This window comes from Nomascus leucogenys, chromosome 22a (assembly GCF_006542625.1).
Source record: "Nomascus leucogenys isolate Asia chromosome 22a, Asia_NLE_v1, whole genome shotgun sequence".
NCBI classification, from domain to species: domain Eukaryota; kingdom Metazoa; phylum Chordata; class Mammalia; order Primates; family Hylobatidae; genus Nomascus; species Nomascus leucogenys.
Window position 1 is genome coordinate 131,826,631 of NC_044402.1, and position 21,305 is coordinate 131,847,935.

At 42.1% G+C, this 21,305-nt stretch overlaps 1 protein-coding gene across 5 annotated transcripts in view; it reads left to right on the plus strand.

Moving 5' to 3' along the window:
* Positions 1 to 21,305, plus strand: part of ARMC9 (armadillo repeat containing 9) — a 178,011-nt gene that overhangs the window by 15,009 nt on the left and 141,697 nt on the right. For 4 of the 5 annotated variants that reach the window (XM_030803148.1, XM_030803149.1, XM_030803152.1 and 1 more), the window contains exons 4-7: positions 1,088 to 1,258; positions 2,887 to 3,042; positions 10,042 to 10,134; positions 14,041 to 14,062. In XM_030803148.1, coding sequence (XP_030659008.1) covers positions 1,088 to 1,258; positions 2,887 to 3,042; positions 10,042 to 10,134; positions 14,041 to 14,062 — 442 coding nt within the window. The remainder of the gene's footprint in view (positions 1 to 1,087; positions 1,259 to 2,886; positions 3,043 to 10,041; positions 10,135 to 14,040; positions 14,063 to 21,305) is intronic. The other variant, XM_030803151.1, reaches the window with a different exon arrangement.

Below are 21,305 nucleotides of genomic sequence, written 5' to 3' on the forward strand. Positions count from 1 at the left end.
TGCTGGGATTACAGGTGTGAGCCATCTCACCCATAAACTCATTTTTAAAAGTATAAAATAACAATGGCCAATAATGGTGGTAAATAACAATGGTATTGGGTGGGGAAGTGGGGATTCTGTAGAAAATCCAATCTCAGAAACACTTGCAGTTGAGCATAAAACGTAAGTACAAACATCTTGGGCATTTGATACAAAAAGAACAGTAGCAGCTGCATTGTTTTGGACTCTTAAGAAGTTATTTGACTTCTGCCTTATACTTAAATCCACAAAATTATGCCACAGGTATTTGTGACAGGTGAGTTATCTTCCTTGTGAGACAGGTGGCATGATAATTGCCACCTCCTTTCTCCGGAATTCTTTGAACTAGTGCATGCTAAATCATGACGCTGTCATTGTCCCAGGTAGACTCACACAGCTCTGTGGTCAAACGGCACTGAGCCGGTGCTCCTTCCTCCATCTTCAGCATTCTCTGTCGCTGCAGCTGCAGCTGGCAGGCATGGACAGTCACCTTATGGTATATTGGGGTCTGTGGTGGCTTCCTTCAGCTCCATCTCAGCCTGGTGTGCATCTAGCAATGGGGCAAGTGGCAGCGCTATCTCCCAGGCCCAGGATTGACTGGGTCAGTGTGTGTGGGCTCCCAGCCACTCCAGGATGTGGAGCCGTGCTGTCAGCAACCTTCCGTGCCTGTGAGGTTTGTTCCTGGGAGGCCTGGCTAGACTCGGTCTAGATAGCTTTTGTCAGTTGCATGCTGTGGGTCAGCAGGTCCAAAGGGTGACTTCAGTATATTTACGTGTCCGAGAGTTCTCTGGCCCCAAGTCTTTGTTCTGTGCCTGATTCTTTCATTTCAAGGACCTTAAATGTTTTGTGTGTTCTTTATACTGCCCAGATTAGATATTGCAAAGGTGTGGGAAACCAGGGTTGGTCTGCAGGAATCGCAGGCTCAGGAGCTTGAATCCTGTGGGATCTCTATTTTTCTATCCTTTACCTCTGAAAAGGAGTATATGGGAGATCTGTGGCGTTGAGTGGGTTGTGAGAATTTTGGGTGTTGAAATTTACAACGAGGTATAGTCTGATGTCTTCTCCACAGAAGGATCTTGTCGCTGCATTTGACAACGGAGACCAGAAGGTGTTCTTCGATCTGTGGGAGGAGCACATTCCAAGTTCCGTCCGAGATGGGGACTCCTTTGCCCAGAAGCTGGAATTCTATCTCCACATCCATTTTGCCATCTATCTTTTGAAGTACTCTGTGGGGAGACCGGTGGGTTTACCTGGTGATGCGGGTGGGTCTGAGTGGTGTGTTAAGGAACAGTGTTTGCTGTCATTGTCCGCATGGGCGTGGATTTCATATGTGGCTGTGCTGTCATAATGCTTACAAGGTACAGGCATCCTCTGCCCTGGTGAGTGATTTTCTACTGTATTCCCAGCAGTTTATATTCTAATTTCTATGGAGATTTAATAATTTCTGTAATCAAAGCTATATTGTTTTCCTAAATACCTCAAGTTTTTGAAACCTCATCAAAATAAAGTTTATTTGGCAACTTAGTATGTAGGCGTGTATGTCTAAGAGAACACATATTTCAGCTGCATATTAGACCCTATATTAGAACATAAATTTATTTACTTATTTATTGTAGAGAAAGGGTCTTGCTATGTTGCCCAGGCTGGTTTTGAACTCCTGGGCTCAAACAGTCCTCTCACCTTGGCCTCCCAAAGTGCTGGGATTACAGGCATGAGCCACTGTGTCTGGCCAGAACACACATTTAAACTTAAGTAGTGGAAAAGAGTACGTCTCTTTATGGAAAGTCCTTTTGAGTGATAGGTTGAATTTAGCATCTGCAGTCCTTTCCCAGATGGGGCTGGAGATGGGAAGAGAGGAGAGGGCTGAAATGTGAAGCTGCTGCGGTGCCTGAGCTTTGAGTGCAGAGTAAATGACAGAAGGGCAGCAGAGGCAAGCTGGCATTTGACCCCGTGCATTAATTACTGCCCTGTGGACCAAGGTGAACACATGAGAATGTCAGAACACCAAAGGTGGGGACAGTGGCAGAGGGAGCAGCAGGACCGTACATTGTGGTAGCTGTTGTTGGAAGGCTATCACTCTTGCAGGGAAGATCACAGGAGATTTTCATTTTCTGTTTGTATTTCTGTTTAAGTCTGGGGGTCAAAAGAGGGCTCATGGTATAGGTCAACTGAGATGTGTTTGTAAGAACAGGCTTAGTCTATGTATGAGACTGTGAAGGCCATGATTGGTAGAGCCAGTGTGGGAGCAAAGCCCCACATTCACCTCCTCTGGTTTTCTCATTGAGGGCCAAGAGGAGATAGAAGCCATAGAGGGGAACTGACTTGCCTGGGATATACATGGAATAGTGACACAGAGCGAGCCCAGGCCTTAGCACAAGAAAGGAAAGGAGTGACTTGGAAGCTTCTGTTTCCAACACCATAAAGAAATGCCTGTTAACCTTTAGAAACCACTCCCGCTGGAGGCATGGGAATGCAGACAGATACTTATTTATATCTGAAAAGTAGAAGCAGTGTGTCTATGTAATAATGGGGAAACTAGTTAAATAAATGTGATAGACAAGATGAGGTTTTGTCCTGCCATTAAAAATGTTTATGAAGAATTTTAAGGACATGAGAAAATGGCAATAATAAAGTTAAAAAGCAGCATATTGAACTGTATATATAGTTCTCTGATCTTCCTGACATAGTTTCATTAAAGGGGAAATTCAGGGTGGATGGTAGAATTCTAGAGACAATGCACCTGCCAGGCTAGATAGGGGATGCCAACGACACGATTGGGACAGAAGGAGCCTCAGAGAGAGAATGGGGTGAGCAGATAGACTGGGCATTGAGCTGGAGACCTCAAACAAGTGTTTTCCCTTCTTCTAGAACAAAGAGGAGCTGGATGAAAAGATTTCTTACTTCAAAACCTACCTGGAGACCAAAGGGGCAGCCTTGAGCCAGACCACAGAGTTTCTTCCTTTCTATGCCCTTCCTTTTGTTCCCAACCCTATGGTGCACCCCTCATTTAAAGAACTCTTCCAGGTAAGTGTCAGCTTTTAACTCTTGTGTCAGATCCTGGGTGACATTGTGGTTTTACCTTCTATATGCTGGGGACTTCTGAATGATGCTTTAAAAAACTAAAATTTGCTTGCATTATTATTATTTTTAGTTGTAACCATAGTTTGTTTAGTCAGTCTCCTATTGGATGGTTAGGTTTGGTTTTTGCCATCCTATACTAGCAGTGGTTTGCAACTTGTACATACATTAAATCTGGAAGAGTTACAGTAATTAACACTTTGTAATAGCAAAAACTAGGAACAACCCAATTGTACACCAACAAGAGCATGCATAAATACATAATGTTATATTCACACAATGGAATATTGTACATCAATGAGAATGAATGAACGAAATTACACATTGATGAAATCTTAAGCCAGATACAAGAGAGGACATGTTATGTGATTCCCTTTATATATACATCAAAGCAAACAAAAGTAGTTTTTAGGCATATGTGTACCAGTGTTAAAATGTTACAGAAAGTTGGCTGGGCACAGTGGCTCACGCCTGTAATCCCAGCACTTTGGGAGGCCGAGGTGGGTGCATCACTTGAGGCCAGGAGTTCGAGACCAGCCTGGCCAACATGGGGAGACCCTGTCTCTACTAAAAGTACAAAAATTAGCCAGGCGTGGTGGCACGTGCCTGTAATTCCAGCTACTCAGGAGGCTGAGGCAGAAGAGTTGCTCAAACCCGGGAGGTGAAGGTTGCAGCGAACCAAGAGTGGCACTGCACTCCATCCTGGGCAACAGAGTGAGACCTTGTCTCAAAAAAAAAAAAAAAAAAAAAATTACAGAAAGCAAGGATTCTCACCTGCTCAAATGGCAACTTAAAAATTTTTACATTATCACACACAGAATTGACTTTTCAGGATGTATAGTTCTATGAATTGTAACACACATATGTTTTGTTTATTTGTTTGGTTGGTCTTGTCGCCCAGGCTGGAGTATAGTGGCGCGATCTCGGCTCACTGCAACCTCTGCCTCCTGGGTTCAAGCGATTCTCTTGCCTCAGCCTCCTCAGTTTAGCTGGGGCTACAGGTGCGCACCACCACACCTGGCTAACTGTTGTATTTTTAGTAGAGACGGGGTTTCACCATGTTGGCCAGGCTGGTCTTGAACTCCTGACCTCAGGTGATCCGCCTGCCTCGGCCTCCCAAAGTGCTAGGATTACAGGCGTGAGCCACCGCGCCTTGTTTGTTTGTTTGTTTTTTGGAGACAGAGTCTCATTCTGTCACCCAGGTCACTCTGTCACTCAACAGCAACTGATGCAATTCTCCCAAATCCCAGTACATTTCAGCATCCCATTCAGTTGTAATTCTGTAAAACAACTTTCAATGGCAACAAAAGCCAAAATTGACCAATGGGATCTAATTAAACTAAAGAGCTTCTGCACAGCAAAAGAAACTACCATCAGAGTGATCAGGCAACCTACAGAATGGGAGAAAATTTTTGCAACCTACTCATCTGACAAAGGGCTAATATCCAGAATCTACAATGAACTCAAACAAATTTACAAGAAAAAAACAAACAACCCCATCAAAAAGTGGGCAAAGGACATGAACAGACACATCTCAAAAGAAGACATTTATGCAGCCAAAAAACACATGCAAAAATGCTCATCATCACTGGCCATCAGAGAAATGCAAATCAAAACCACAATGAGATACCATCTCACACCAGTTAGAATGGCCATCATTAAAAAGTCAGGAAACAACAGGTGCTGGAGAGGATGTGGAGAAATAGGAACACTTTTACACTGTTGGTGGGACTGTAAACTAGTTCAACCATTGTGGAAGTCAGTGTGGCGATTCCTCAGGGATCTAGAACTAGAAATACCATTTGACCCAGCCATCCCTTACTGGGTATATACCCAAAGGATATAAATCATGCTGCTATAAAGACACATGCACACGTATGTGTATTGTGGCACTATTCACAATAGCAAAGACTTGGAACCAACCCAAATGTCCAACAACAATAGACTGGATGAAGAAAATGTGGCACATATACACCATGGAATACTATGCAGCCATAAAAAATGATGAGTTCATGTCCTTTTTAGGGACATGGATGAAACTGGAAAACATCATTCTCAGTAAACTATCACAAGGACAAAAAAACCAAACACTGCATGTTCTCACTCATAGGTGGGAATTGAACAATGAGAACTCATGGACACAGGAAGGGGAACATCACACTCCGGGGACTGTTGTGGGGTGGGGGGAGGGGGGAGGGACAGCATTAGGAGATACACCTAATGCTAAATGACGAGTTAATGGGTGCAGGAAATCAACATGGCACATGGATACATATGTAACAAACCTGCACATTGTGCACATGTACCCTAAAACTTAAAGTATAATTAAAAAAAAAAAAAAAAAAAACAACCTTCATCCCTCCTGAATAGTAACTGCTAAACTGAAGGTTACTTAGTTGACTGCTTTCATTAAAGCAGGCCTTTTGTAGAGTAGCCGAAGTTGAAATTTTTGCTGTTTTTTCTTGATAATTCTAGATTTAGTTTTACCTACTTCCTCTCCCAGAAGGTTGAAGAAAAAAGTGGTTAAGAATGTGATTAAATTTGGAAGAGTTCAGATGTCTTGGAGGATTAAAACAAAGAAAATAATAAAAATAAATTTTAAAAAATTAAAAATTAAATTTAAAAATTTCTAAAAATAAATATTTTTGGAAGGGTATGGTAGATTTTCTCACAGTGAGACTTCTGTTCCTGAGTATTCTGTTCGTGAATATTCTGGCATAGTGGCATAGATAAAGCTTGGATCCAGGTGGCGGTAGAGCTGGCAGAATCGGGGATGGGGCCTAGCAGAGGCTGCAGCTGGCAGCTTGACTCACTCAGATTTGGTGTTCCAAGGTGGAGTTCAGCTTCTGGTGGTTTCAGGAATTTAATGACCTTCCGTATTCATGGAGATTCATTTTATTCCATTTTTTTCTTTTGTTAGTCTACATATGTTCTTTTAATGGTAATCACAGATATTTTAGTATGTATGTATACATAATAAAGTCAGTTTTTTGTTTTTTTGTTTTTTGTTTTTTTTTTTGAGATGGAGTTTCACTCTTGTCACCTGGGCTGGAGTGCAATGGCTTGATCTTGGCTCACTGCAACCTCCACCTCCCGGGTACAAGCAATTCTCCTGCCTCAGGCTCCTGAGTAGCTGGGATTATAGGCACGCATCACCGTGTCTGGCTAATTTTTGTATTTTTAGTAGAGACGGGTTTTCTCCATGTTGGCCAGGCTGGTCTCAAACTCCTGACCTCAGGTGACCCGCCTGCCTCAGCCTCCCAAAGTGCTAGGATTACACGTATGAGCCATCACTCCCAGCCATAAAGTCTAAATTTAATCTTTATTTTCTTCCAGAACATTCAAGGAACTCAGAATGCATTAACTTCATTCATCCCCTTCGCGATTTATGTTGTTTTTTTTTTTTTGTCAAGTATCTTAGTTATATATTTTAAATGTACAAATTAGGAAGTTTTACTATTTTATGCAATCCGTGTGTGTAGATTTTCCGTTATAGCTACCAGTATTTTTATTCATCATTCCATCTTGTGTTAACGACCTTCCATCTGGGATAGTTGTCTCCTCTTATTTAAGTACATGTCTTTAAAACCCCCTTTCCTTGAAGATCTCTTCTTTCAGTTCTTGTTTGACTGCAGTGTCTTTATTGCTTTCTCAGATAGGATTAGAATACTGGGTTTACAGTTATTGTCTCTTACTACATTGAAGATACCAATCCTAGCTGGATTGCATCATTTCCTAGCTCGCATTCCTGCTATTTTGAAGTTGGCTGTCAGTCTAATTGCCATTCCTTTGAAGGTGATCAATCTCTTTTCTCTGGCCTCTGGGTTTGTATCATTTCCCTACAGTGTTTCTAGGGATAGATTTATATTTTTACTTGAGATTTATTGGGTTTCCTGGATGTGAAGTTTTGTGTCTTTCCACAACTCTGAAAAATTCTCAATTAGTATCTCTTTGTATATTATCATTTTCTTTATTATCTCCTAGATATCTGACTAAATGTGTATTAGACTTACTATATTCTCCATGTCTTTTTCTTCATTAAAAAAATTGTAAAATACACATAACATAAAATTTACCATTTTGAAATTTTTTTTTTTTTTTATTAAAGAGATGGGGTCTCACTCTATCCCCCAGGCTGGAGTGCATGATTATAGCTCACTACAGCCTTGACCTCCTGGGCTCAAGTGATCCTCCCACTTCAGCCTCCTGAGTAGCTAAGCTATAGGCGTGCGCCACCACCATTTTGACCATTTCTGAGGGTTCAGCTGAGTAGTGCTAAGAACGTGCACATCATTGTGCTCGCCATACATTTTAACATCTTATGTTTTTCTTCTCTTAATCTCTCTGGCTGTATTCTGAGTGATCTCTTCACATCTGCCGTCCAGTTCACAAACTCACCCTCCAGCTATGTTTAGTCTGTTCTTTAACCTTTTCATTGAATTTGTAATTTCAGTTAACTCTTTTTTTTAGAAGTTTTTTTTTGTTGTTGTTTATTGAAATTGCTGAGACATTTTTACAGTCTCTCATTCCTTCCTGTCTTTTATTTCTTTAATACATTAAAACTTTAGGCCAGGTGCAGTGGCTTACACCTCTAATCCTAGCAGTTTGGAAGGCCAAGGTGGGCGGATCACTTGAGGTCAGGAGTTCCAGACCAGCCTGGCCAACATGGTGAAACCCTGTCTCTACTAAAAATACAAAAATTAGCCGGGCATGGTGGCTAATGCCTGTAATCCTAGCTACTCCGGAGGCTGAGGCAGGAAAATCTCTTGAACCCGGGAGGCGGAGGTTGGAGCGAGCCAAGATCACACCACTGCACTCCAGCCTGGGCGACAGAGCAAGACTCCGTCTCAAAAAAAAAAAAAAAAAAAAATTCCTTGGCTTCCTTGCTGTAATTTTCCTCCTGTCTCTGACCTCCTGTTCATTTAACAAATCGAGCCACCACGCCCAGCTTGGAAATGTTCTTGTTCTCAGATTTGAAAGCACAGAAAAAATAAGAATGGTCAAGAAAAAATAGGTGACTCATGTCCAAAGAGGCTTTATTTCAGTCTCATCCCTGTCATTAGGAGAGCATCATAAAGTAAGTAATTACATTGAAAATACATATTTGTTGGTTATACAAAATAGTAATCAACAATAGAGCAATCTAACTGGAAGTCTGCCTGTCCCAAGCATTTTGTTTTGTTTGTTTTTTGAGACATAGCAGCCCTTTCCTGAGATTCTTCTCTGTGTGGTTGAGCATAGACCACCTTGAGTTGTAGCACCTGGGTGATTTCCCTAGGGCTGCCCTAACAAAGTACCACAGGCCAGATGCCTTAAGACAGTAGACATTCATTGTCTTACAGTGCTGGAGGCTACAAATCTGAAATCAAGGTGTTGGCAGGGCTATGCTGTCCCTGAATCCTAGGGGAGGAGCCTTCCTTTCCCCTCCCAGCTTCTGGTAGCCCCATGCGTTCTGTGACTGTGGCAGCATCATTCCAGTCTCTGTCTCCATCGCCACTTGGCCGTCTTCCTTCTGTGTCTGGGTCTAAATTTTCTTCTTTTTGTAAGGACATTAAGGACCCACCCTACTCCAGTGTGACCTTATCTTTAATTACATCTGCAATATCCCAATGACCTCATGTTCTGAGGTACCAGGGGTTAGGACTTCAGCGTGTATTTTGAGGGAACACGGTTCAATCCATGATAACACACACCTTATAAACAAAGTTATCATGCGGTATCAGGGAATTACACAATTTTTTTAAAATATAAGAACTCTCTGGTCGGGTGTGGTGGCTCATGCCTGTAATCCCAGCACTTTGGAAGGCCAAGGCAGGTGGATCACTTGAGGTCAGGAGTTCGAGACCAGCCTGGCCAACATGGTGAAACCCCGTCTCTACCAAAAAAAAAAAAAAAAAAATTAGCCAGGCTTGGTGACCCTCGCCTGTAATGCCAGCTACTCAACAGGCTGAGGCAGGAGAGTTGCTTGAACCTGGGAGGTGGAGGTTGTAGTAAGTATAGATCAAGCCACTGCACTCCAGCCTGGGTGACAAAGCAAGACTCTGTCTCAAAAAAAAAAAAAAGAACTTTCTGCTCATCTGGCAGTATTTTTTCCAGAAATCAGATGACATACTTGCTAGAATGATTGGGTGGGGGTGGGAGGCATGGAGGAGGATACAGAGCTGGAGAGGCAGAGACAGTGGGGAAGGATGGAAAGGTCTGAGGGCCATGGGGCAGCATCCAAGAGGATGGTGGGTATGAATTTTTAGTGGCTTAGCTGCTTTTTTGTGGAACTTCTTGGTTTGGGTGGAAGATATTTCTGTATAAAGAGTATAAGGAAAATTGTCTTAAGACAAAGATTGTTACTTGTTATGTTTTTTCTTATTTAAGTCATTAATTTTTTCTTCTTAATGAGCATTATTGGAGATAAATAATTTATTTTTAAAGGACAAATCATGCTAAGACTATGTCATAATTCTTGACATGATGGGGTATTTGTGGCAGAAAATAGCTTCTGTCCTTTTTTCTTATCTAGACGAGATTTGTGGAAATGAGTCCCTTTCTCAGGGAGACTCTCAGTAACTTAGTGATAATTGTTTATGTTACGCCTCCCAGTGCTGGGCATGCCTAGACTGTACTGAACTATTTTTGGTATGCAGCCTAATAAGGTTCCTTGTCACGACTGTGTTTAAATCACATGAAATACTCAAATCATGTTCAGGGTTATTTTTTCCCTGTTTATGAAAGAACTCTATTTTTTCTTCCTACTGTGGGCACTTGAATCTTCTATAAATGAGTTGGTCAGATGTCCTAAAACTTGTTTTTCACAGCCTCACATCACTGGCATTTTGCTTTTGGTTTCAATCACTGTGCAGGGTTTTTTAGCCTAATGACCTCAACTTGATGATACTGTTGGTACTTAGTAATCTAATGTTTGTATTTTTGTTCCCTTGTTTTTCTCTTTAGGATTCCTGGACTCCAGAGTTAAAGTTGAAGTTGGAAAAGTTTCTAGCTTTAATATTTAAAGCCAGCAACACGCCAAAGCTTTTAACAATATATGTATCCTTTTGAAGCAAATAGAGACCACGTATGGTTTTAGAGCAGATTTTAGTTAGAGTAGCACACTGGCTTAGGTTGCCTCATTAAATCGGGATAATTAATAGTGTTGCTTTCATACTTACAAGGTCAATGAATCATTAGTGGCAGGGCCTATAGAGATCAACTTCTATATCATTGGATCTCTGAGATTTTCTTTTTGGCTGGGTCTTATTTTGATGTCACGTGGCTAGAAGTTGTCTTGGTATAAAAGAAAGTTTGTCTTCTTGTAAAAGAATTCCTTGGGATAATCGTCCCTTTGCAGAATGTCACTTAACCACTTTTAAGGCCTTCAGGCCATGGCATATGGATCGGGTGACCATCTAACTTGTCATTCAAATTGGGACTTCTTTTTAAATTACTTTATTGAGGTGTAAATTTACATACCATAAAATCTACCCATGGTAAGTGTACAATTTAATGCTTTTTGGCAAACGTACAGAGCTGTGCAGTATCACCACAGTCCGGTTCAAACTGGGACACTTTTGAGAGTAAAAAGGGTCACTAACTGGACAAAGTACCAGGGTGACAGACGTAAATAGAGCCTGTTTCAGGAAGAGCAGAACATTAGGTCACCCAACCCATGGAAGACTAATTTCCCAAAGGTTATTAGTTTTTAAAGACAAGTACCTCCTTTTATTTGGAATAAAAATGTATCCAAAGTTATTTCATAACAAGAACATAATGTTTTGAATGGTAAAATTGGTCATTGTTTTGTTTACTTTCATGAAAAATTTAGGCTACTTTGCCCCGTAATACCTTCTGCTTCCTTTCTAACTCCAAAGCATTTGAGTTTCTTGACCTAATTGAGGTTTTATTTGTCACTAGGATTCCATGCCACGTTTCTACTTGAGCTTCCTAAGCCTTCCCTGTTGCCTGCATTCAAATTCCTTAGCCTGGCCTGAGCCAAACAGACTGATCTACAGCTCTCCCCTCTCTTTATATCCTTAAGCCTTTTGTTTAAATTCTTCTCTTTACCTACATACCACGATGTTTGCATATCCAAACCTTTTTCTTCCTAGAGTTCCATATACAGTGATTTTCAATGAAACTAGAACTTTTCCAACTTATAATTATTTGAACACGCTTTAAAAAAGTATTTATCAGCTTAATTTTTTTTTTTTGATACTGCTCCTTGTGGAACAGGGCTACCCCGTAGGCAGTGTGCCCAGGGTAGCTCAGCTTAATAATTATGGGTGCCAATATGTTAAGAATCTAATCAAAATGATTTACATGGTAACCCTTTATGTTAGTTATATTAATAATATATTAGTATACTCAAAACAGTACCTGATTGGGCCCTGTGGCTCACGCCTGTAATCCCAGCACTTTGGGAGGCTAAGGCGGGAGGATCACTTGAGCCCAGGAATTTGAGCCCAGTGTGGGCAACATGGCGAAACCCCATCTCTGCAAAAAGTACAAAAAGTTAGCTGGGCATGGTAGCATCCATATGACTATAGTCCCAGCTATTTGGGGGAGACAGGTGGGTGAATCACCTGAGCCTGGGAAGTTGAGGCTGCATTGAGCTGTGTATTTTGCCATTGAACTTCAGCCTGGGCAACATAGTGAGACCCTGTATCAAAAAAGAATAAAAAAAACATAGTACCTACTTTATAGGAAGAGTATGAAGATAGAGTTAATACATATAACTTGTGTGAAACAGTCCAGTATATAGTAAGTGCTTGATAACTGTTAGCTGTTGGCATTAGAGTTTTTAAGTACTTGTCACCTTTCATCCTGTTCCACATGGTTTGAAGCATATGCTGAAATATAGCAGGTAACTATTTACATTCTAATATTTCCCTTGTTACATGAAAATACTTGTAGTTCAGTTCAGTACATGAAGCTTCTACTATGAGTCAAATATTGTTCTAGGATTTAGGGATATAAAGAAAAGGCCAAGATGTAATTCTCTTAGCCAAACTGGAGCTTTGAACAATAAAATAGGAGTCTGTGAGGCAAACAGAGGAGGGATGGGAATTACAGGTAGAGGGAACAGCCTGTGCAAAGGCACTGAAACAGTGCCTGGGAAACTGAAATAATTTAATATTACTGGAGCAGAGTATTGACATAGACAAACTCAGAGACTAGGCAGGGCCTAGGTCATAAAAGTTTATGCCAAGTCCTATAAGGAATAAGGAGCCTTTGAAGCATTTTAAGTAAGAGAATAACAGTTGTATTTGCAAAAAATCACTTTTTACTTCCTGATTATAAAATCAACTATATTCCTTATAGAAAATTTGGAAAGTACAGAAAGGTGTTTAATACAGACATATACCCAAATTGTAATAAATGTAGGTACATGTGTGTGTGTGTATATTTCTATGCATTTTTATCAAAGGAAGAGAACATCTTCCCATATCATTAAATAGCCTTCAAAAGCAGGTTAAGTTTCCTCATAGGTTTAAACATAGAGTTACCACATGACTCAGGAATTGGTCCTGGCTGTACACCCAAGAGCTATATACCCTAGCTATATACCCAAGAGAAATGAAAACAGACATATGTCCACACAACAACCTGTACACGAATGTTCATAGTAACATTATTCATAATAGCCAAAAAAATGCAAACAACCCAAATGTCTATCATCTTATGAATGGATAAACTGTGGTGTTATCCAAATGATGGAATATCATTTGATATCATCCAGCCATAAAAAGGAATGAAGCACTGATTCATGCTGTAACATGAATGATCCTTGAAAGCCTTATGCTAACTGAAAGAAGCCAGTGGCAGGGACCAGGTATTATATGACTCTATTCATAAAATGTCCAAAAGAGGCAAATCTGGAGAGATAGAAAGTATATTAGTGGTTGCCAGGGGCTGGGGAGAGCAGGGAAAATGGGAGTAACTGCCAGTGAGTACAGGGTTTTTTTTGGAGGATGACGAAAATGTTCTAAAATTGATTGTAGTGATGGTTGCATAACTCTGAAAATACTGAAAACCATTGAAATGTACACATTGATTGTTGATTGATTGATTGATTGAGTCAGAATTTTACTCTTGTCGCCCAGGCTGGAGTGAAATGGCATGATCTTGGCTCACTGCAACCTCCGCCTCCCAGGTTCAAGCGATTCTGCTACCTCAGCCTCCCGAGTAACTGGGATTACAGGCACCTGCTACCATACCCGGCTGATTTTTGCATTTTTAGCAGAGACAGGGTTTTGCCATGTTGGCCAGGCTGGTCTCAAACTCCTGATCTCAGGTAATCCACCCGCCTCGGCCTCCCAAATTGCTGGGATTACAGGCGTGAGCCACCACACCAGCCTGAAAGGTATACTTTAAATAGGTAAATTATACAGTATGTGAATAAAGCTATTACCAAAATATTAAGGAAAAGTTTAAGACAAATTAAGGGAAAAGAAACATGTTAAGTAACTGCCTTCAGCCATGCAGCCAGACGTGTGGGAACTGCAATTGAAACCCAGGCAGTCTGGCTCCAGAGTCCGTGGTCTTAGCAACACTGTGCTATGCTGTTTTCACCTCAATATCAATTTCCTTAGGATAAAGCTTTGAAGTTAAATTATGTATAAAATCAGATTTGCATTTTTAGTTGGCTTGGTAGCAGTGGGGAAGGCCTTTGGAAGGGGATAGGAAAGGGATAGGAGGCTATTGAAATAGTGCAAGACTTGAATTCAGACAGTGATAATTGAGATGGGGAGAAGAGGACTTATTTGGGAGTGAGTCAGGCAAGTATGGAGAAGTTGCTTAGCTATTTATAGCAACAGTTGGAGCTGGCCCTCCCAGCTCCGAGAACTCTGTTTCACCATGCTGAGGTGCTTTCTCACAATGGCCACAGGATGTCCGATACCCCAAGTACCGTTCCCTGAATGCCTGTTTTCCTGAACTTCTTTTTCATCCCGGAAGGAGAATGGACAAAGTAACAAAGGTAAATCATCTAGATTTAAATTTGTCTAAAAACAACTTTGCCAGTTCAGATTTTAAGTAGTAAGATCAGCGCAAAGGTGGAAAGAATTCGTGATTTTGGCTTTAAGAGTCTAGATATTTATGAAAGGCTTTGCAGTCATAGTGATCTGCAGTTCCTTGAGGCCCATTTTCAGGAGGGCTGGTACTATCAGCTTCGTCTTGCATGTCAGATAGCTAAGCCTTGGAGAAATGAACAGAATCCAACAATATCCCAAAGGGAAGTAACTGCAGCAGCAGCACGTTTTCCCTAGAAGGTGTAGGGCGGCATGAGTAAGGGTAGAGTTCTTTTAATTTAATTTATTTTAATTATTTTAATATTTAACTTTTACCTTGAACTAGTCAACTGGGGTCTTCAAAGACATATGGAGTACCCGTTCTTATCAAGCATTTTCCATTCCAGAGTAGGAATTCCAGTCTTCCGTTTGTAGCATCAAGTGTTATTTTTCCATGGTCAATCATTTTTGCCACAACTATTCACTTTTGAGTAAGGTGAGAAAAAGTGTAGTTAATATGAAGTTGGTGGCCCCAGTTGGGGCACTGTGCCTCAGTTTTGCCTTTGTTACTACATTTCGAAAGCTGCTTAAATAATGATGCTGGAAAGGGCCTGTGATGCGCGTCATCTCTCTGGTGAGTATTGATGGCATAACCCTCAGTTCCCAGCAGGTGGAGTGTGACTACAGGAGATCTTGTTCCATGCGCCAGCACATTTGCCCTTTCAAAGCAGTCATGTCAGAGAGGATTTCAGAACTTCCTGCCATTGCTTTTTCCTGTTTCTTTTTAGGGAGTGAAACTCTTTTAAAGAAAGGAAGCATTAATTAGTAAATTATTTAGCTCTTTGCTCACCAGGGAGTTGGCAGATGAGCAATGGGGTTTGTCAACCTCAGGGAGAGCTTGGGTTTGGGTTTGTCACTCAAGATGGCTTTGGCAGCGTCAGCCTTTGAGAAGACTTCGGATGCTTGATTTTGCTCTTGGTAGCCTCAAGCATCCCCAGTTTAGCCGTTCTAAGTGTGCGACTGGTTCTGCCAGCCATGCTGACCCTTCTGTCGCTCAGAGGGGACAGGCCCTGCTGACCCTTCATGGAGGAGCAGGGCTACAGATATGGCCCCATGGGATCAACCTAGACTGCTCCAAGGGTCGCAGGAGCACCCTGAGTCTTGGAGCTCCCCAAGGTTTCCCTGGCCCCAGTACAGTATGTGGAGGAAGAGTCCCAGCCTGCATCCTCAGCTCCGCAGGCCCGCTCTCTCGGTGCTAGCCTAGGCCCAGGCCTTGGCCACGGTGCGTCCCGGGCCAGTTTGCTCACATCTAACACAGCTGGCATCTTCAACTGGGCTGGGACTTTGGATCTTGCCCTGCAGCTCCTGGAAATGCACCTCAGCCCACTGTTCCATTGCTGCCTTACAGACCATCCCGACTTGGTGGCACAAAACAACGACATTCACTTATAATGGTGCTGATGATCCTGCATGGTCTGGGAGCTGTGGGCTCAGTTAAGCTGTTCTCCCTCAGCATGTCTCTCAGGTGCAGTCAGGCGGAGCGGGGTGGGGCCAACTCCAAGGCACTCACACGCAGAGTGGTGGTCGGTGCTGTCTGTCACATGAGGTCTCAGCAGAGGCCCTTGACGAGAACACCTGCGTGGCCTTTCCTTGTGGCCTGGGCTTCCTCCAGGCATGTTGCCTGGTTTCCGAGGGTGAATGTCCCCAGAGAGCGCCAGGAGGAAGCTGTTATCACTTTTTCTAACCCAGCCTCTGAAGTAAGTCAGTCATTTCTGCTGCATTCTGTTTCTTGCAAGTGAATTCCTAAGGCCCCCTCACCTTCAGAGAAAGGAAATTACATTCCTCTTCTTGATGGGAAGGAGGGTGTGTTAAAGACTACACCACCATACCCTGCATCTCTGGACCCTAGGGAACTGCCTTAGTTGTTAGTTGAATCTGCCAAGTCGCTGTTCTGAATTAGCCTTTGGACCCCCAGGCAGTGTGGGGGGGAAGGTGGTGAGAAACTTCTCTCTGGTTCCTGAGTTTCTGCAGCTCATGTCCGCCTGGCATACACTGCATTTTTGAGCATAGCTTTCTTCTGGGAGCATTATGTCAATCTGATAAGTGGCCCAGTTTTGCAGATCAAATAAACACGGGAAGGGAAATGCAAATAAAAGAAGTATGTTTCTCTACAGGTTTTTAATGTTGGAATTTCAGTAAGGAGACCAGTTTTTAAGTCTTCTTTAGGGTCAATTTTAACTGAGTTTTCTGGAAGCCAAGCAGAATGGCTGTGGATTTGAGTCTAGCAAGCAAAGTGCGTCTGTGGCGGAGTGAACTCTGTAATGTGGTGTTGCTATGGAGATTGGAGATTCGCATTTTGGGCCCAGGCATGACAGTCATTTGTCACTGCCTCGTCCCCTCATCCTGCAGCTAAGGCTGCAGTAACCAAAGTCACAGACATGCCCCCAGTTTAATTTAATTCTAGACTCAGGCATTGTTTTAAATGAAGTGGTTGCGTGATATCATTGTTCTGTGTATCTTGATAGGAAGTTTTCATGGTTAAGTGAGATTGCCAGAAGCTTTTAAAGAAGGCAGGAAAGGTACTTGCAACAGAAACTTCTCTCAAAAGGAATTACATTTGAAATGTTGTGTGGAATAAAAACAGGTTGACAATATAGTAACATCGGATTATTATTTTCACCTAGTCTCTTAAAAAGGATATAGAAATAGTATCTTTTGGCATTTCTAGCATGAATTGATTCAACCCTTTCAGAAAATGAGCAGTTGATCATTTTTCTGGAGTTTGGAGCCTTAAACAGTATTTTAAAAAAATGACTCATATTCATAAGTTATATTATAACTTTCTTCAGTATCTGTGGATTAGCAAAGTAGCAAAGAGGTAATTTTTATCTGAATACAAACAGGAAAGAGTATATCATTATAAAAAGAGTGGTTAATTTTAGCTTTTCATAGTGGGTGAGAAAAACAATTCCATATTTAAAAGTTGATCATTTTGCCTTGAGCAGCCAATTAAAATCTCATTTACCCTTTAAAAAAAAGGGCAGTGCCCTAAGTGATGTAGAAAGGTTAAAAAAGAAAGCTTGAGTGGCGGGGGAGAGATTTACATCACTGTTATGTCAGTAGTTTTGGATATGAAGAGTCTCAATAAATTTCACTGGCATGACTAAGATGGTTTTATTAAACTAACATGGAGGTTATAATAAGACATCTCCATTAAAAGCTGAGGTCTTGCCACTAGGCATGGTGGCTCATGCCTGTAATCCCAGCACTGTGGAGGCTGAAGTGGGAGGATAGCTTGAGGCCAGGAGTTTGTGACCAGCCTGGCCAACATAGTGAGACCCTATTGCTACAAAAACTAAAAAAAAATTAACCAAGCGTGGCTGAGATGGAAGGATGGTTTCAGCCCAGGAGTTGCAGCGAGCTATGATCACACCACTGCACTAGTCTAGGTGGCAAAGCCAGACTCCATCTCAAAAAATAAAAAATAAGAAAAAGAAATTGAGGTCTTGCATGGCAAGGCATCTTGGCTTAGTTGTTCTTGTCTCATAAAACTTTTGACAGGGAAAATAGAAAGTCCTGTTTAATGCTCTGAAATAAAGCTGATGTGTTTGAGCTGTCATCTACATAGCTTCTAGTCATGGACAGGTCTTGTTTGTAGCTAGTTAAGGTATCTGCAAGATGATGTCTCTGGGTAGCAGGTTCTCCTCCTAAAGAGTATACAGTTGTCTGTCAGTATCTATAGGGATTGCTTCCAGGACCCCCACAAAAAACTAAAATCAACAGATGCTCAAGTCCTTTATATAAAATGGCATGGTATTTGCATACAACCTACACACATCCTCCCATATACATTAAATCATCTCTGGATTACCTATACCTAATACAGTGTAAATGCTGTGTATATTGTTGTTATACCATTTTGTTTACGACATGAAAATGATATGGAAAAAAGTCTGTCTGTGTTCAGTACAGGTGCTTCTTTTCCCGATTATTTTCAACCTGAGGTGGTTGAATCCAGAGATGCAGTACCCATGGATATGGAGTGCTGACTGTATTTGAAAATGGTTACAAACATTTCAGTCCTATTGCCTGCTTCTCTCTTTCCAATAGGCTGCAGGCAGTTAGGCCTTTTATCCCGGAGATGTGCCACACTTCGAAATTGTCGTAAATTCTGATTCTGGGTTCCCAAGGCAAAAGTTCCACAGATAATCTCTTATGTTTAGTAAATTGCAGAATGAAATTCCCGGGGGAAGGGTTCCTTTGTGCAGTCCAGAGGGACTGCTTTGGGGACATTCACATTGGTGATTTGGGAGGTCATTGAGCCTAGCTAATGGGTTTTGGTACTTGATTCATCATGTACCACTTGGTCTGTGTTGAGAAAGTTTGCATAGATGTTCTCCAATACTTACTACTGCAATATGGGATTGTGGATAGTATTCTGTAGAATTTTCACCTTTGGAAGTTTTAGCTTATCTAATTTTGAACTATATATATATATATATATGTGAAAAACTTTATTTGTATTTGTTTATTTTTTTGAGATAGTGCTGTTGCCCAGGCTGGAGTGCCGTGGCATGATCTTGGCTCACTGCAACCTCTGCCTCCTGGGTTCATGCGATTCTAGTGCCTCAGCCACCTGAGTAGCTGGGATTACAGGCGCGTGCCACCATGCCCAGCTAATTTTTGTACTTTTAGTAGAGACGGGATTTCACCACGTTGGCCAGGCTGGTCTCGAAATCCTGGCTTCAAGCAATTCGACCACCTTGGCTTCCCAAAATGCTGGGATTATAGATATGAGCCACCATGCCCCACCTGAAAAAAAAATTTTTTTTTTTTTTTTTGAGTTGAAGTCTGGCTTGGTCGCCCAGCCTGGAGTGCAGTGGCGTGATCTTGGCTCGCTGCAACCTGCTGCTCCCGGGTTCAAGCAATTGTCCTGCCTCAGCCTCCCGAGTAGCTGGGATTACAAGAGTGCGCCACCACGCCCTGCTAATTTTTGTATGTTTAGTAGAGACAGGGTTTCCCCATGTTGGCCAGGCTTGTGTCGAACTCCTGACCTCAGGTGATCTGTCTGCCTTGGCCTCCCAAAATGCTGGGATTACAGGCGTGAGCCACTGTTCCCAGCTGAAAAACTGTAATAATAGCACAAATTTAACACATTCCTTTTTTTTTTTTTTTTTTTTTTGAGACGGAGTCTTGCTCTGTCACCAGGCTGGAGTGCAGTGGTGCAATTTCAGCTCATTACAACCTCCACCTCCCTGGTTCAAGCGATTATACTGCCTCAGCCTCCCGAGTAGCTGGGACTACAGGTGTGCACCACCACGCCCTGCTAATTTTTGTATTTTTTGTATAGATGGGGTTTCACCATGTTGGCCAGGATGGTCTTGATCTCTTGAACTCGTGATCCACCCGCCTCGGCCCCGCAAAGTGCTGGGATTACAGGAGTGAGCCACTGTGCCCGGCCAAATTTATCACATTCTAAGAGGCAGAAGGTTATGACCCCCTTTGCCTAATAATATTTAAGGAGAATCTTGATAAATTATTTTCAGGGACATTCTCAGGGGATTCAAGTACTGGATGTAAATTCATGCCAGGTGACTTTTTTTTTTTTTTTTGAGATGGAGTTTCGCTCTTGTTGCCCTGGCTGGAGTACAATGGCATAATCTCGGCTCACTGCAACCTCCGCCTCCCAGGTTCAAGCAATTCTCCTGCCTCAGCCTCCCAAGTAGCTGGGATTACAAGCATGCACCACCACAGCTGGCTAATTTTGTATTTTTAGTGGAGATGGGGTTTCACCATATTGGCCAGGCTGGTCTTGAACTGCTGACCTCAGGTGATCCACCTGCCTTGGCCTCCCAAAGTGCTGGGATTACAGGCATGTGCCACCACGCCTGGGTAATTTTATATTTTTAGTAGAGACGGGGTTTCTCCATGTTGGCCAGGCTAGTCTCGAACTCCTGATCTCAGGTGATCCACTCGCCTTAGCCTCCCAAAGTGCTGGGATTACAGGCGTGAGCCACCGCGCCCAGCTGAAGATATTTTGGGTTTTAATAGTAAAAATATTTTACTTCTGTAGATAAACAATAATCAAACATGAAGGTTTTTGAAGTACAATTTGAATGTAGGTTTTTAGAACACAAATTAGGAAGAATGGTTAACTTAGGTTATCTCGAACCCGTGATGTGCACCAGATCCATTTGAGGAGTTTGTTGACTATATGGACACTCAGACCCCACTCAGTGTCTATAAAATCAGAATATCTGGGAGTGAGACCTGGTCATCTTTATTTGTGGGTGATTCTGATGTATTTCAGAGCTTGCATGCCACTGCTTTAGGATGGAACCTTTCGGCCACTTTTAAAAGTTATCTACTTGTGGCTGGGTGCGGTGGCTCATGCCTGTAATCCCAGCACTTTGGGGGGCCGAGGCAGGTGGATCACCTGAGGTCAGGAGTTCAAGACCAGCTTGACCAACATGAAGAAACCCCATCTGTACTAAAAATAAAACATTAGCCAGGCATGGTGGCACATGCCTCTAATCCCAGCTACTTGGGAGGCTGAATCGGGAGAATCGCTTGAACCTGGGAGGCGGAGGTTGCAGTGAGCCGAGATCACGCCATTGCACTCCAGCCTGGGCAACAAGAGCAAAACTCCATCTCAAAAAAAAAAGTTATCTACTTGTATAGAAATGTATTTACAAAGTCTTTCACCCCTTTCCATGAAATGAAATAGTGGTAATAGCCACCACTATATAACCTGCTCTAGGCCAGCCATTGTGCTAGGGATGTTGAGTGTCTTTTTTTAAATTTAATCTTCACAATAACCCATCAAGGCAATTATTGTCTCCATTTTATAGGTTAAGAAATGAGAATTACAGAGTTAAATATTTTATCTGTGGTTACCTGGCAAAAAAGTAATAGAGTAGGGATTTGAGCCCAGGTCTTTATAATTTTAAAGTATCTCTCCATATCCTTGAAACCTGTTCTACAATGAAGACTTCAAATATTATACAGTACTTGGATCAGGACAATAGTGAGTTACTCTGGGTTTGGGGGCACTGTTACCTCCTTTCTCCAAAGTGTGACCTTCAAGAAAGAGGGAAGGTGGTACAGGCAAAGAAGTGCCAACACCGATGAGGATTTGCCTATTCCTGCCAAGACCAGGGTGGCTTGGCTTCAGTGTCTTTAGGGCTGCCCACGGGGGAATTCCAAGCAGAG